Here is a 17120-nt window from a genome sequence, read left to right as displayed (position 1 = left end):
GAGATTATGGCCAATCCCAGCCGAACTTCTATTTGATTCTTTGTGTATCTTCACTGACTTCGGTCAATCACGGAATATCAACCATTGATGTGTGTAGTCAGTCTAAGCTAAGCTTAGGTAAGCTAAAAACAACCGGCGTTATTTTTGCGTCAAAATTCTACAGTACTACGAAATAATTGATTTATAGACCCTTCGAAAAAGTTGTTTAGGAATTTCTAATGGTAAGAAAACATGAGTTCTACTTCAATATAATCACCATAGTATCATGAAACTTCGGAGTTCATACAAAATATTATCTAAGTTTAGTTACAAATACTTGTAGTAAAGTTCCATCTATTTTTACACCAATCTTTTTATTAGAAAAAAAAAGAAGCAAAAAGAACATGATTTTTTGTAGAAAATTCTACAAGGACCACTTAAGCTTTTCTGTGAGGTTAATGGTTAGCAAGTTTCAGAAATTCTACGATTTAATTCTTGAATTTTACGACAGGAAATTAGTAAATCCTTCCTAATTATATTGAGGCTGCAATCATTCAATCTTTTTTGTGGATGTTTCTTAAGAAATCTGATATGGAGTGATTCGTAGAGGAATTTTTAAATAAATCCCTAAAAAAATATTAAGATATAGAATTAGTGTTTTAACCAAAAAATTTAGCAAGAATACAATTTTTGAATGTTATTGATGGAAGAATCCTGAGATTACCATTCTCTAAAATATTTAGAACCTGGATGAATACTTGATGGAACTTCTGAAGAAAATTTTTGAGAAATTCAGGAATGAATTGCAAAATCTTAGTAAATCGTCAAAAAAAATCCCGAAAGAGTTGTTAGTGCGGTATAAAAGAAAAAATATCTGGAAAATTTTTAGATGAATTTCTGATTAATTTTTCGGAAGAATATTAGGGAAACAATAATTAAACTTTCATAGAAATGTCTGAACAAATTACTCGGGTAATTATAGAGTATTTTCGCGAAAGAGTTTTTGAAAGAATAGTTGAACGTATTTCACAAATATATTCATATGAATGTCAAAACTCTTTAAAAGTTTCTTAGTTATGCATATTTGAAAAAGTAAAAAGGAAATAACAATTTCGAGAGTGTTGAAGGAAGGCGAGATGTTGCTCCTAGATTATAGAGAAATCTGAAAAACAATTATCAGTGAAAAAATACAGATAGCTCTGCGGATAACTTCTCTGAGAAATCACGTATAACATTTGCTCAATTCGCATCAAAGCCAAACCTCAAATTTTAAAGAGTACAAATCGCATCAAAGCCAAACCTCAAATTTTAAAGAGTACAAATCTAGAGAACCAGACAGCGGTTCGAGTTGAAAACTTAATCGATTAGTCACACGCAGGTGGTGATCAATGGATTACGTTTTCAGCTTAAACGTATATTTAGTTTTCTAGATTCTTCGATGTATCTTCACCTTAATTGCTTATGAAATTCTTGTGGAATGGTACGAGGAATCCTTACAGTAATCCAGGTGTTACCAGTTCAATAACTTTTTTTTGCAGGAAGTCTGGACAATTTTTCTTTGATTTTTTCTAACAATCCTGTAAAGAAACTTTAGGATGAACTTCAAAAGCAAAGTTTGCAAAAGTGTTGGTGAACTCTCTGAAGAATTCGTGGAATGAATCTTAGGTTGGTGATCTTGAAGATTTTTTTGTGAGACTCCTAGATTTTTTTTTTGTAATTCCCGAAAATCCTGAACAAGTTATTAATGAACACAGGAGGATTATTGCAACTAATAATTGGAATTTATATCTAAAAAGTACGTAGAGGACCTTCTAGGAGAAATGATTCAAAGAACTTCAAATGCATTATCTGGTGGAATCCTTTAAGAGATTTTTTTAGCAATTTGATAGGGATTCTTCGAGAAAATTTGAGATCAGAAAGTTTGGAAATGATTTTCCGTGAGAATCCTAGGACGAACTCTGTGAAAACTGGTAAAAGGGTTTTGGACAGAGTACTGAATAGTACAAAATAATTCATGAAGATATTCTCGTAGGAATTCTTAGAGGAATATCTTCAAAGCACATGATTGAATACCTGAAAAGTTCGTGGAAGAATCACAAAGGACATTCCTGGTGAGTTTTTTGTGCTAGAATTCTTGAAGGGTTTTTGACTGGATTACAAAAAGGATAAATATTTTTCGTAGCGAAAATTGAAATTCACAAACATCACTGATTTGCCGTGGAATTAACAAATAACAAATTAATAAAATCGATACAAATCTGTTAAAACTACGAAATTTTTGAAAATCGTTATGATTGCGACCAACATTACTTTTGTAAAACATGTATTCGCTAGGCCCCCCCTAGGCCCCCTCCAGAAAAAATCCTAGCTACGCCAATGTGAGGAACTTGAAAATTATGAGGCTCCTGCACCTAAGGCTACAGCACGTGCACAGCATCTCTAATTATCATTAGTTCGTAAACGACTTATTGCTGTGAACATAACCATTATCATAAAAATTAGTGCACGCCCGTGAGTGTGTTTTGGTTTTTACTTGGCACTTAAAGAATAGCTGAAACATAATAGAAGATCTTCGGTAACACAAATTCACGTTAGGGTTCAACCATAAACCACGTGTTCATTTATGGGGGGAGAGAAGAGGGTTTCCTAGTTTTAAAATTTGTTAATGGACAAATTACAAATGAGGGGGTATAGGGGGGGAGGTGTGCTGAGAAACTCAACAAATTTCCACATGGTTAATGGACAGCCCCTTAGCGGCTCCCAGGCTAGAACCGTTGTTATAGTATCATTGAGTAAGGTATATTTTGAAGTAGGGTTCGCCCTACTGAGAAGGAATGTCTGTTAGCGACAATTTAATAGACAATGACCTAGGATATGACCTCTAAAGAACAAGTGAGACCTGCTTAACCTCAACTTATTATTCTATAAAACATATGGTGTTCGTTTGTCGGATCTTCATTTTGAATTTTTCGTGGCAAGAAAATTCGGGAAAATGGTATTCGGGGTAATGGATTTCAGGATATTAGTTTTCGGGGTACTTCACCATTCGGGGTATTGATTTTCGAGTTGATGGGTTTCGTGGTAATGGTATTTGGGGAAATGTTCTAGGATCTTTTTAACAATATGTAACTCGATATTTCAATGAGTGAGTGGTCTATTCAATACCGACTTATGGAGGGTTGACTGTATTAATATTATGTGAAACGTCATAAAATTATGTCAGGAAAATAAAGAAGCATCCTTTAAGAACTTTATTATAATATAATTTGAGAAAACTGAGTGGACTCTGAAAGCATCTCAAAAGAATCCTCAGAGCATCTCAGATCTAGAGATCTTTAAAAAATAGTAAACGATTCAGAAGCATCTCACAAGGGAGGGTCACGATAGCGTACCCCGAGGTTTTCATCCGGACTATTTTTGTTGGATTCTACATGTCAAAATATGGAAAAATCCAAAGCCTTTCGGGTGATGGGCCAGTGGTGTAGCCAGGAGGGGCTCTCAAAGGGGCAATTTTTTGCATATCGAATATGAATGTAAAATTTTCTTATCCAACAAAATAAATAATTTTGATGCTGACACGCTCTTGAATTTGCTTGACGTAGACTTCACACTTACATAGGCATGCCGTATTTCGTACAGAAAAGCGTCCTGATTCAGTTCGTTGAATTACAATTCTTTTATATTTGCGCGTGTGTAAAGAGTTTGAATTAAAATATTACCGTTTTCAGTGTGAATCCCTACATTCAGGTAATAAATTTTGCTAGATTCATATCGGGATATTTTGTTCAATTCAATTTCGCTTAAACTGTTGCAGTTTGAACGGATTCATAATGAGACCTGGAGTTATAATCAAGCTGCTGGCCAATTTTTTTTGGTACATCGTAAGAAGCTCCGACGAAAAACGAATTTATCGTTTTTCATCAAATCAAGTCAAATTTGCAGGAAGAATATATTACAGTGGATGAATACACTACGTTGATTTTCGATGATGCTGCGTCGGAAGCATCAATGGATGATGATTTCGATGACGATACGTTAGTGGCTGACGAACCATCAGAGGCCATTTCCGGAATAGCTAGCAGCAGCAGTTGTTCAACGTACGTTCCCTCACCACCCCAGATATCAACATTTCCCGAGGAGTATCTCGCTGATGCGTACCGGATGTGAACCAAACAACCACGAAAAGGATTCAAAAGTGATGAATTACCCCAACTGTGTTTACCAGGTAAATCAATCGATTCGAGCCCGCGTGTACCGTTCAGCACAGTAATGTCGAGGAAATAACGTATTAAGAATAAGAGCGTGATGAAAAGATTTGAGAAATCGCTTAAATCAGCAGGATCATCGAAACGATATCTACAAAAAGCAATCAATCTTGAAGTACTGAAATGCTTTTTGGAAGCCAGGAATAGCAGTACGATTATTCACGATCGTACCTTACGTATATGGGCAATGGATGTTAAAAAGAAACTGGATCCCGAAAATGTATTGTCATTTTGCGCTTCCAAATCGTGGGTTAAAAAGTTCAAGTTGAAAAATAAGATAGTATCGAGGAAAATTACTCATAAAGTAAGCAAGAAGTGGACAGACATTAACGATACCGTACAAAATCAGGCTAACGAGTTTGCAAACAGTATAATTTCATTAATTTCGGAAGAACATTTTTGCGATTATGAGGTTTTTAACGCAGATCAATCCAGGTTTGAGAAAGAGCTTCATTCTTACAGACAGGGATTGAATCCTGAGAAAATTGAGAGAATCTCTCACGTATCGCTCTCTGTAACTATCATAACATGCTGCACATTATGAGAGACTGTTTATCGTATACTGCTACAAGTTTGATCAGATTGGGGGGATAGTAGTGCATGATAAAACCCCTCTAAACATGCTCCAAGCCTGGGGGACACTGTTGTTATTGGAAGTTCGTGGATTGTTTATCGTGCCAGTAAAGAAAAACACCTATCCCCAACGGTAAACAAGCGAGAAAAATGGATTTTATCATCGCTCTCTCGTTGGGGCTCTTGCTCGCTGCTTCCATTTATCAGACTTGTTACACCTTGCGATACAATGACGATCGTGGACCGCAACAGATGGGATGTTTTTCTTTGCTTGCTTTGATCGTGCTTCATTCTCAAATGAGAGCGAATTCTGCAACGCCTGCTTACAGAACGTTAGCCATTAAGGGTAGTAAGCAAGTTTTTGGAAGAGTGGGTTCAGTAGCAGCTACTACTCATTCTAACATGATAATGCCTGAACTCGTCATGACCTGGACGCTGCTTCCCCATATGTATGTTCTAGTTTCAGAGCCCTCCGGTCGGTTTCCAGTCCATACAGCAATCGACTATCCAAATATCAAAGCATTTGCAGGGAAAACAGCAAACATGTCGAAGCAAGATTTGAAGGTTTTTTTTTTTGATGAGGTTCTGTGGCCGGATTTGGTTGGAAGAGAAAATGTCCTTCTGTTGGTCGATTCCTGGACCTCCAATAAAGATGATGACCTTTATAAATCGACAGTCCCCAAAAACGTAAAATTCATCAAACGATTGATTCCAGCTAAATGTACTGGTATCGTGCAACCGGCCGATGTGTACTTCTTCCGTCCATATAAAAACTTCGTCCGGTTTTTGACAGACACACTACTGATAGCTAAGGACAACGTCAATATTTGGCACAGGGACTATTTTCTGCGAATTCCATCTTTTGCACACTATCAGTTTAGTGCCAAACGGTTTGAAAATCTCAAACGTTTTGCTTTTTTTTAAATGCGATTATATTGTAAATCATCCAAGGCCATTCGATACTCCAATTGATTATTGCTGCGAAAAAATTCAAAGTGATGAATATACAGAAACAGACTGCGAACAAACTGCGTTTATCAGATGTGCACATTGTGAAAAAGTATTCTGCGTTGATCATACACTGATGAAACGACTACACACGCTCTGTAAATGAATAAACAGTCTGAAACATTGGTTTGATTTTAAATAAATGTGGCACCCAGCAATCTCTTGTTTTATTTAATAAAAGTACAGTCATCTCTCCCTTACTCGATATTGAAGGGACCATCGAGTTAGAGAGGTATCGAGTTACAGAACACAAAATTAATGCAACTGCGATCCAAGGGACCATCGAGGTAGCCATGAAAACCAATTTTTACTATGGTTCTCTAACTCGATATCGAGATACGAAATATCGAGTAAGGGAGAGATGACTGTATTTCATAATTGTTGTTCTTTGTTATTATTTTATTGTTGGGATGTTGGAAAATTTATGGTGAACGTTTAAACATTGACAGAAAGAGATCTGTAAGATATATACTGTTAAACCCCGATCGAGTCGAACTTCGTATAATGTACCCTCAATGTTATATAACTAGACATTATGCATACATTCATACTGAAACATCCATAAGTCATTTGAAATCGACTTCAATAATTTTTAATTATCACTTAATGTTTCGATTTTAACTTTTGAATGTAACGAGTTGAATGTAAATAAATCGTAGCTCATAATTAGAACCCGTATCTCCATATTTGCTCCATGCTAAATATAGCCCTTAAAAAGCCCTTTCTGTCTACACCACTGGAGAAAATATCTGGCTCTCCTTCTTTTTTCTTGGTATAGGTGGAATAGCGTGAACTGGTCAGAAATTGATATTAAATAATGTTATGTTATTATGAAATTGTACTCCCGAGTTTTCACCCTGACTACGCCCTTGGTGTAGTAAATATGCATTATTCATAAAGATTAATATGCCTTCTCCTTGTTTCTACTACAATCAGCATCAAAATTATTTATTTTGTTGGATAAGAAAATTTTACATTTATATTCGATATGCAAAAAATGCCCCTTTGAGAGCCCCTCCTGGCTACACCACTGGCCCATCACCCGAAAGGCTTTGGATTTTTCCATATTTTGACATGTAGAATCCAACAAAAATAGTCCGGATGAAAACCCCGGGGTACGCTATCGTGACCCTCCCTTGTCAGAAAGATCCTAGGTGGTTCTTTGAAACTTTCAATGATAATCCTGGAAATATTTTTCATCGTGGATACATAATAGTTGGATATTGTTCTAGAAAGCATAGTAAAAAAATCTTGAAAAGTCATAGTATTTGTCTGGGAGCAACTCAAAAGAAATGCCAAAAGAATTATTGAAGCTAAGGATTTATTCAAATATTACGTAACGCAAAATTTGTCAATTTTAGACCCCCTCCCTCCCCCACGTAACAGCTTTTGTATTGACAATCTTAAATTTTTGTATGGACCGTAACACTATGTAAGACCCCCTCCCTCCCCCTGTTGCGTTACGTAATATTTGAACGATCCCTAATCAGATTTTTTTAAGTACAGTCAACTCTCTACATGTCGATATCTCTCCATATGTCGATGATTTTGTCGGTCGGTCGCTTCTTTCTGCATACATATTCACTATTCCTATCTCGATATCTCCCTATCTCGATGTGATTTTCATTCTCGATTTTCTCTCCGTTTGTCGATGTGTCCATTATCAAAGGTTACTAGACTAGATTTTATGGATTCACAACAATTTGCAAAGACGAAATGACGCCTGTTTGTTTTCAATTTTCCTGGCAACGTAGTAATTTTCAAGCTAGTATTGCAATTTCAGGGAAAACTTTCCGTTTAACGATTCAACGAAAAGCTACCGCAGCAGTCACATCACTGATTTGCACTTGTAAATCATCGGTGGTTTCAATGATACCTTGGATACCGTCTTGATGATTGTTGTTTGTTACTTTTTTTATATAGTTTTCTCTTTCAAGCATACTATGATTGAATCGTTTGCTTCAATGATAGAATGATTCCGAAGCCTGCGGTAGAACTTTGACAGCTGCGGTAGAACTCTGCGGCTACCGTAAACTGGAAAATTTTCTTAATAACCGTAATATTTTTTTTCACTCCAGATAATCGTATCCTCCGGATAATCGAATCACTAAAAGAAAAATTAAAATCTACGATAAAAGAACTTCAATATTATCATTTTTCGTTGTTTTATCCATATGATGCAGTGGCGTAGCCAGAAATTATTTCTTGGAACATTAGGGGTCTTAAGGTGAAGGTAAAACGAAGCCAAACTTCAAATTTTCAAGACCACAAATCTGGAAAACCATACATCCGTTTGAGCTGAAAACTTAATCGATTGTTTACTAGCTGGTGGTGACCAATCGATTAAATTTTCAGCTCAAACGGGTGTTCGGTTCTCCAGATTTGTGCTCTTGAAAATTTGAAGTTTGGCTTCGATTCATCTTCACCTTAAGAAGAAAATAAATTTTTTGATCTATATACACAAAAATACTTTTTTCAAACCTCCCTTTTCTTACCTACGTCTAAAACTGCTAAAATATCCATATTGTATATTGTAATACTAAATTATCTGAAATTTGTACATAAAAACTGAAAAACAAGAATATCAAAAATCAAATTCCGAATAATCGAATCCAAAATTCCGGATCATCGAATCCCGTATAATCGAGTCCGACCTGTATTAGGAATTTGTTCTGTCTCGATCTCTCCCTATCTCGATGGTCCCTTCGATATCGAGATATGGAGAGTCGACTGTACTTCTTGTTTGCCATAGGATGCTCTTTCGATCGAAAACCGTTTTGCATTCCCGTTAAGCCAGCAAAATCAAGTAGGCCATGGATTCAAGCGAACAGGATTCGATCGAAAGCTGGATTCGCCGTAAGCAAGAATGAGGATGTATAGAAAGAAAGTTATGGAAATTGTCATATCAGAAGGACATATTTAAGAATTATTATTTAATTCAAGCTGATAAAGTTCTACGGTTCCTTTAAAACTCGTTGCAGAATAACGATTTTTACTGCACTCATCGTAGTTATCCAACTCGGCAAGTCTCTTTGGATAAATGTACGACTCGTACTGTAAAAATCATCATTCTGCAACTTATTGCGTAAACTACTATTAGGGGACCATCATAGTGTAAGCTAGATATCATACATAAAGTGAATTTGATCCCTAAGTGGTAGTTTGCTATAAACCAATACATGTTCTGAACTCAAAATGAACTCTATAATATAAGTGAGTGACGGCAAAAATAATTGACCGAAGATGTAATAAAGATTAGTCCTAATTGTACCTTCATGGACTAAAGACTAGTTCTAAGAATCGGTGCGTTTTTCGGTAGATTCGAAAAGTCTTTGGGTACGATAGGTTTACATTTCTGTAGACAGGATAACCGTGTGCGAAGTAAACTCACGGAGTCTGGAGAGCGAATCGCGAGTTTTCGGTAATCGTGTTGTAGGCCAAGGATCAAAATCCTTCGCCGGTGATAGAGCCACGTGCAAAAGACAATTGGAAATTGTGGCTTTGTGATATCCGCTATTGTGTGGCTGGACAAAGAAAAGCCGGGTCTGAGTAACAATGGACGAGTTGCGCGCGAAAAATCTGGAGTTGATGGCTAGGTTGGAGGAGCTAAAAGCGAAGCTTGCAGAGGGCCCAAAGATCGAGCCCGCAGCTAGTGCATCGCAGACAGCGAGCATGGTCCCGGATGTGTGTAGGCCAGGCCGCTTTGAACTAGAAACGCTAGTCAGCGATTTCAATCCGGACATACCCACTTGTGAGTCGGCTGAAAGCTGGTTGGAGAACGTTGATGCAACGGCTGATGCGTATGGATGGCCTGATCTCACCAGGTTTTACTGCGCGAGAATGCACCTGCAAGGAGCGGCGAGGCTTTAGTGGAATGGGGTTCAAACGACTGTGAGAACGTGGGCTGTGTTTAAAGTGAAACTTCTAGAAGCGTTCCCGGAAGCCAACGATCCAGTTTCCATTCATGAGCAGCTAATGCGAAGAAAGAAGAAGCCTGGTGAAACGATCGAGACCTACTTCTACGATCAAGTGGCTTTGGGCAGGAAAGGCAAATTTGACGATAAAACCATCATCAAATACGTTATTGCTGGAGTGGAAGATGCGCACCGGGCAAAAGGAGTGACGATCTCGATGCCTCGTAGTCTCCCTGAGCTGCTTGAACAATTGAAGTGGTTAGATGGTCTGGGGGGTATGCGGTCAGGCACTAGTGAAGGGGGGAGAGCAACAAAAGGTGAAAAAACGTTCTATCGTTGTTCTAAGTCCGGACACATTGCCGATCAGTGTAGTGAGAATCAGAAATCCCGGAAATGTTTCCGTTGTGGATCAGATTGGCATCTAGCGAAAAATTGTACCGTTGGCCGGAATGGTGAGCCGTCTCGTGCAGTTAAAGTGATTGCCGTCGATGACGGGTTCGAGAAGATAGTGTCAATCGATGATAAGCAGATGATGGCGTTGATCGATAGTGGAAGCCGAGTTACTACGATGAAAAGCTCCTTTTCGCAAAAGTTCGGAAACCGACAACCAGTTGACCTAATACTGAAAGGTTTTGGCGGTCGTCGAATCCGAGTGACGGAGAAGGTTGTTGCCATATTGAAAGTGGACGACATAGAAGAAAATGTGGAATTTGTGGTAGTGCCGAATTTTGCCCAGGATTTGCCAGTGATAGTGGGTAAAGATGTATTGAAGAGAGACACCGTGCTGCTGACTAAGAAAAACGGAAAAGTGTGGTTGGCGAAAGGCGAGTGCTGCGAGCAGGATGCTGGAGATCTGCAGTCCGAGAGATCAGTGCGAGATGTATGTTCGATCGAGGCGTACGAACCCATATCGGTTGAAGATTTGAATATGGACGGATCGGATATGAGCAAAGAAGATTTGTTAGAATGCGTGACGGACAATCGTGACTGCTTTTCGAAGAACTACCGTGAGCTTGGAAAAGCTAAGTGTGTAGAACTAGAAATAGTGCTACAAGACCAAAAGCCAGTGTATGAGAAGCCGTATAGAATGGAATTCTCGAGAGAAGCGGAGTTGAACATGATCGTGAAAGAACTATTAGAAGCTGGCATTATAGAGCCAACATCATCGGCATATAGTAGTCGGGCCTCGATGGTGCCAAAGAAAGAGGGTGAATTTAGGATGGTAGTTGACTACCGTTCGCTAAATCAAAAGACGGTAAAAGATAGGTTTCCCATGCCGACTATCGAGTATTGCCTGAGTAAATTGGTGGGCGGAGAGATCTTCATTACCGTGGACTTGTTCAGTGGCTACTACCAAATACCGGTAGCTGTAAACAGCAGAAAATTGACGGCGTTTTCAACGATGGATAGTCATTACCAGTTTGTGAGAATCCCGTTTGGGCTCGTGAATGGCTGTGCTGTTTTTCAACGAGCAATGAATCAGATGGTGGCGGAATTAAAGGACGATAATGTGGTGGTCTATATTGATGATGTGATCCTGAGTGGCAAAACGGAAGAAGAAGTGTTCGAGAAGTTCAAAAGACTACTGAATGCTCTGCGAGTGCACGGATTTACAGTAAATCTAAAGAAGAGCCAGTTTTCCAAACGTTCAGTGGATTTTCTTGGGTTCGAAGTGTCAAAAAAGGGAGTGAAGCCCGGAGATCGGAAAATAGAAGCCGTTGAAAAGTTGCCAGAGCCAAAATCCAAGCAGGAAGTACAGCAATTCTTGGGACTGACCGGGTATTTCCGGAGATTCGTGAAGGGTTACAGCTTTCGAGCGAGTTCTTTGGTGGAATTGCTAAAAGAAGAGGTGGAATTCAAGTGGCGAGAAGAACAAGTGAAGGCTTTCGAAGATTTGAAACGGGCATTAGTCTCAAAGCCCGTATTGGCCTTGTATGATCCAGCGAGTGAAATGGAGCTGCACACTGATGCGTCTGCCATCGGATTGGGCGGTATTCTACTGTCCCTTACGGCGGAAGGATGGAGACCAGTGGGCTATTTTAGCCGAAAAACCAGTGAACAAGAAGCAAAATACTTCAGCTACGAGCTGGAAGTACTGGCAGTAGTCTCAAGTGTTGAACGTTTTCGACAGTATTTACTGGGACGACCGTTTAAAGTGGTGACCGATTGCAGTGCAGTGACTCAAACGTTTGCGTCGCAACCCCTTTGGCGAAGCTGTTGAAGTAGAGCCAGTGATGTTTCATGTGATGCAACTAGAAATTGACGAAGATGACTTCCTGGTGACAATGCAGCGACAGGATCCAAAACTACTGGCGATAATGGAGTCGCTAGTACAACCGATTCAGGACAACTACGATCGGCAGGTGCGACATGATTATGAGTTAGTTCAAAATCGATTGATGCGAAAGATCGGCGATGAACAGAAGTGGGTGGTACCCGAGCGAGTACGTTGGCGCATACTGAAGGCATATCACGACGACATGGGGCATATGGCTGAAGAAAAAGTGCTTGAAAATATGAAGAAGAAGTTTTGGTTCAAACGAATGCGCCACTACGTGAAGGAGTTTATCAAAGCATGCCCAAAGTGTGCTTACAATAAGGCGAAGGGTGGACAGACGGAAGGGAAGCTGTACCCAATACCGAAGATAGCAGTGCCGTTCCAAACGATTCATCTCGACCACATTGGGCCGTTTCCCAAATCAGCTAATGGCAACGTGCACGTGTTAGTGTTGGTAGACGGCTACACCAAGTTCACGTTCCTGAAAGCGGTACGTTCAACTAAATCTGAGCTGGTAGTGAAAACTTTAGTTGACCTGACGGCGATCTTCGGTACTCCGCAGAGAGTGATCACCGATCGCGGCACAGCATTTACGGCAGGAGTATTTCGAAAATTCTGCGGAGAGCATCATATCAATCACGTGTTTGTGGCTGTTGGTTCTCCGAGAGCAAATGGACAAGTAGAGCGGGTGAATCGTGCATTGCTTACAGCGATCCGCTCAACGCTCGACGAGGATCGAAAATGGGACAATTGCCTACCCTCTATACAGTGGGCGATCAACAACACCCTGAACGCTACAACAAGGGTCTCACCCAGTGATTTGGTGTTTACGTTCAAGCCGAGAGATATAATTCGCAACGAAATAGTGTTGGTGATTCACGATGAGACGGACAACCGGATCGACAACATGGATGAGCTGCAGAAGCCCGCCGAGGAAAATATACGCGAGAAGCAACAATCGCAGTAGAGATATTATGATGCCAGAAGGAGAGAAGCCAGTAAATATTGCGAAGGTGACATGGTGTTAGTAGAGAAGGATGCTGTGGTGATTGGAGGTATCCGAAAGCTCGAACCGAAGTTCAAGGGCCCATACATCGTAGCTGAGGTTCTTGGGCATGATCGTTACCGAATCCGTGATGTTCCGGGAGCGCAACGAAAGACGGCAGCGTTGGATACGGTGTACGCAGCCGACCGTATGAAACGTTGGTGTGTGATGGGAAATCTAGACGGCGACGAACACCTCGATGACATCGGTGATTGATGGGGCATCATCTACGCAGTGGTGTCAGATTGTAAGCTAGATATCATACATAAAGTGAATTTGATCCCTAAGTGGTAGTTTGCTATAAACCAATACATGTTCTGAACTCAAAATGAACTCTATAATATAAGTGAGTGACGGCAGAAATAATTGACCGAAGATGTAATAAAGATTAGTCCTAATTGTACATTCATGGAATAAAGACTAGTGCTAAGAATCGGTGCGTTTTTCGGTAGATTCGAAAAGTCTTTGGGTACGATAGGTTTACAATAGTAACCATGAAATTTTGTTTTTAGTATGATTCCATGAGTCGATATCGATTCATAGAACATCCACTCATGGAGGTGCAGCTTTGGACAAACCTCAGGTTACTACGATGTAACATTCAAACTGCTTATGAAAGCATGTGTTCTCCATTAGTCAGTGTTCATTAATCTGCTGCAAATGTTTAAGTTTTGACTCTCCTATGATCACACGATGTTAGTTATGGCAAATATTGTCCTCCCTAAGTTTGAAGTGATTTGAAAGAAATTCGGCTGTGCAATGCCATTTAAAGTTTAAATATAAATTACTATGGAAAAGGCCAACCATTTGTCTTCAGCACTCTAACTAAGCGTTAAACGACCTATTCTGTAAAAAGTGAACATACCCTCAACAATTCAAATATTCTCAGCTACATATTTGACGGAGTAGGCACTTGATGACATTTTGGTAGGACGTCAGGATAAATTGCTATTCATCATTATAAAGTAGGTTTGCATACAGCATGCTTCAACAACGGACCAATGCACGAGTTCACTGTTTGACGTGTTATTTACGTGACCATGGCAACTAGTGAATTAGGCACCGCTCAAACGTCAAATTAGTGAACTCGTGCATTGGTCCACTGCTAGGCAGGCAACAGTGTAGCTACCGTCGGGAGGAATAGATCAAAGTAAGCCAGGCTTAGATGGTCATCTCAAATATGGTCTTCGGCAAAGTTGTGTCTGGGAGTATTTCTCTTGAGAAGGGTTGATGAACTTTTCCATGAGTATATTCTGCCCATATTCGAATAACAGTCCCATATGTCCTATGGGATTTTATAGAGATTGACTAGTCCAATAGTAATTTCCATATAAACATTAAATGGCGTGTGCAAAGTAACAAGGATCAACTACCGTGCACCCCCGTTAATTTGAACGGTACCTCATGCAAACCATCGGGGTTCATTTTTAATTTGAACATCAAGTCACCCTGGAAACGTGTTTCTGGTTACCTCTTTCAATGTTTTGTTTTGATTCTGCGTTCCATTCCACAGCGTTCCAGCTCACTTCACTCCGTTCCATGAGCTAAATGACGTTTGAACCATTTTTAATCTGAACGATGTGCAAATTAGCGGGGTGCAGATTAAAAAGTGTTCAGATTAAATGTGGTCAAACCAAGGGGGGTACCCGGTATCACGTCTGATACTTCCAAGTTCTGAACATAAGATGGAGATATAGTCGTCAAGCTCATCCCCAAACAACTCACCTCCTCTATATGTTTGCTCGACTCTTGCTCCAACTGCGCCATCTTGTCCATGGCCATCTTGTGTTCGCTTTCGATCTTCTCCATCTTCTCCTTGCAGTTCTTCTGCATCGACCGTATCTTCCACTCGCAGTCCTCCATGAATTGCTCCTCCCGGTCGGAGTGCACCGTCCGCAGCTGCTCGAAATCATTCTTCCACTTGGCCTCGATCTGCGCTCGCTCTTTCAAGGCCGACTCGAGCGCTTCCTTGACCAGTTTCTGCTCCTCGGCACGTTCCTCCAGGAGCTGATTCTTCTCCTTCTGGACCCGCTCCGCTTCCGATTGGGCGTTGATGAGCTGCATGTTCAAATCGTGGGCCAACTGACGCACATCTTTCAGCTTCTCGGTTAACTCTATGTATTCTATTTCTAAATTTTGGTACTTAAGATTTAGCTCATCCTCCCGTTCGGAGAATTTCAGTCTTAGTGCGTCCAGTTCGGAGCTCTGCGAGTGCATCCGCGCACGGATAGTCTCACATTCCTTGCACGCTGCATCTAGTTCCGCTTTGAGGCCTGTTCGAAAGTTGAGAATAAAGCGTGAAATCTAAATTAGTATTCAAGTTTGAAATTTTAATACCTGTTTCATTAGAAGGATGATTCCCCATTTTTTTTATACGCTGCCTATTTTTGCAACTCGGTGTCATCGAACCAAGCCTACTACGTTTGTTGGCATTGCCTCCCAATATGGACGAATAGATTGTTTGAAAAGTGAAAGTATACACAACTTGACAAGCTCGAGATGTGTAGAACAGTGGATCTACAAATCACCCTCTTTTGGCACTGAATAAGAATAACGGCTCTTTGTTGTGCGCAAAACTGGTCTTCCTTATTGGTGGTTACGAGAAGTCCGTGACCTATCACCTCATTGTACCGATCTTGTGTGTGCTATTATACATATGCTTGATTTTCTAATATTTAGTATTTCTCATTTTGGTTTTGAGTCATAAAAAATTACAGTTTTTTAAGCTTGTTCCAAAGTGCAAAATTTGTCTTAGTGTAACACACTTTTGTGCTTGAATATCCTGATTTTGAAGTTATAAATTAATCAAGTTGAGATAAGAGAACCCTGGTAAAAGTTGGTTTTCATGGCTACCTTGGTGGTTCCTTGGATCGCATTTGCACTGGTTTTGTGTTCTTATAACGGGATACTTTACTAGCCCAATTGTTTCTTTAATATCGAGTTATGGAGAGTTGACTGTATACGGTTCACAACGCATATATAAATCAGCAAACTTTGTTTGAAAATGTTGTGGAATGATATTAAGTTGATGCAGTGACATTGAAGACGAAATAAAGACCTCCTTGTTCGTTGCTGCTGCCGACAATTTTATGGCACTTAAGGTAATAGAGTAAAACATGGAATGCCGTGAAAAGTGTATTGCAATCTGTCAAAGTTGGGTACCTTCTGCAGTACCAAGTGACCAAATGCAGTACTAGAAGTGGTACCCAAGCTTAACCCGACTATTACATGTTTCTATTCGTCTCTGGTGACATTAAAAAAACAGTCTTTATATAACCTTTCAACTCAAATAGCAACTGCAAAACGTGAACTTAGTTCATGTTTATGTTTCTGATGACCAATAGAAGCAAAATTTGTCATCTATGCGGATATGCTAATTGAATATGGCATGCCAGAAATGTACCAGAAAAGTATGAACATTTGTATGGGTATTTGCATATTTCAATACCTAGTATTGCTGAAGGACATACAAAAAAGACGAAGAAATAAGCTGGAAATGCTTTAAGGCTAAGTAGGCGATTATTGGAAAGCTATACTGCCCTTAAACGCATAATTGTCCCAAAGATATACAAAAAATCATAGAGTGGGGCTCATATGCGCAGAACGGCAGTACATAATGCTTTTTCTTATCTAGGGTAAGTGATCTATTATTTGTAGGTCTGCTTATAATTGCGGTAATGCCATTTACACCCGAAACTGTTTTTGCACGGGGGATGCATACCGTGCAATAAACGTTTTCAGTTCAAAATTTTAAAAACCGTGTACAAAAGTAACACCATTTCTAGACGTTTCATGTAAAAATAAGGTTTTTACGAAAAAAAAATGTATGGGAATTTTTTTTTGCACGGCCGTTTAAAAAAAAATCCGTGCGAAAACAAAATCGGATGTATAATGATTTAATTTGATTAGCCGTAGAACCAACACTGACAGTCGATGGCTTGTTGATACACGAAATAGTTGCAAACATCGTTAAAATTTATTAGATACCGCCAAAATTTTTCCACTTGTACCAATATTTGCGGTATAGTGTTCCTATAATGGATGATCCCATAAGAAAA

General features: G+C 39.6%; 1 protein-coding gene across 5 annotated transcripts in view; it reads right to left on the bottom strand.

The window, feature by feature from the left end:
* LOC5564138 (trichohyalin) overlaps positions 1 to 17120 on the bottom strand; it is an 88102-nt gene that overhangs the window by 12234 nt on the left and 58748 nt on the right. For all 5 annotated transcript variants that reach the window (XR_002502723.1, XM_021855370.1, XM_021855367.1 and 2 more), the window contains one exon: positions 14788 to 15335. Coding sequence is in view for 4 of the 5 variants with exons in the window: in XM_021855370.1 (XP_021711062.1) it covers positions 14788 to 15335 (548 nt within the window). In the remaining variant the exon portion in view is untranslated. The remainder of the gene's footprint in view (positions 1 to 14787; positions 15336 to 17120) is intronic.

Source organism: Aedes aegypti, chromosome 3, assembly GCF_002204515.2.
Source record: "Aedes aegypti strain LVP_AGWG chromosome 3, AaegL5.0 Primary Assembly, whole genome shotgun sequence".
Taxonomy (NCBI): Eukaryota; Metazoa; Arthropoda; class Insecta; order Diptera; family Culicidae; genus Aedes; species Aedes aegypti.
Note: the sequence above shows the minus strand (reverse complement) of the source record. Positions and strands in the feature narration are given on the sequence as shown.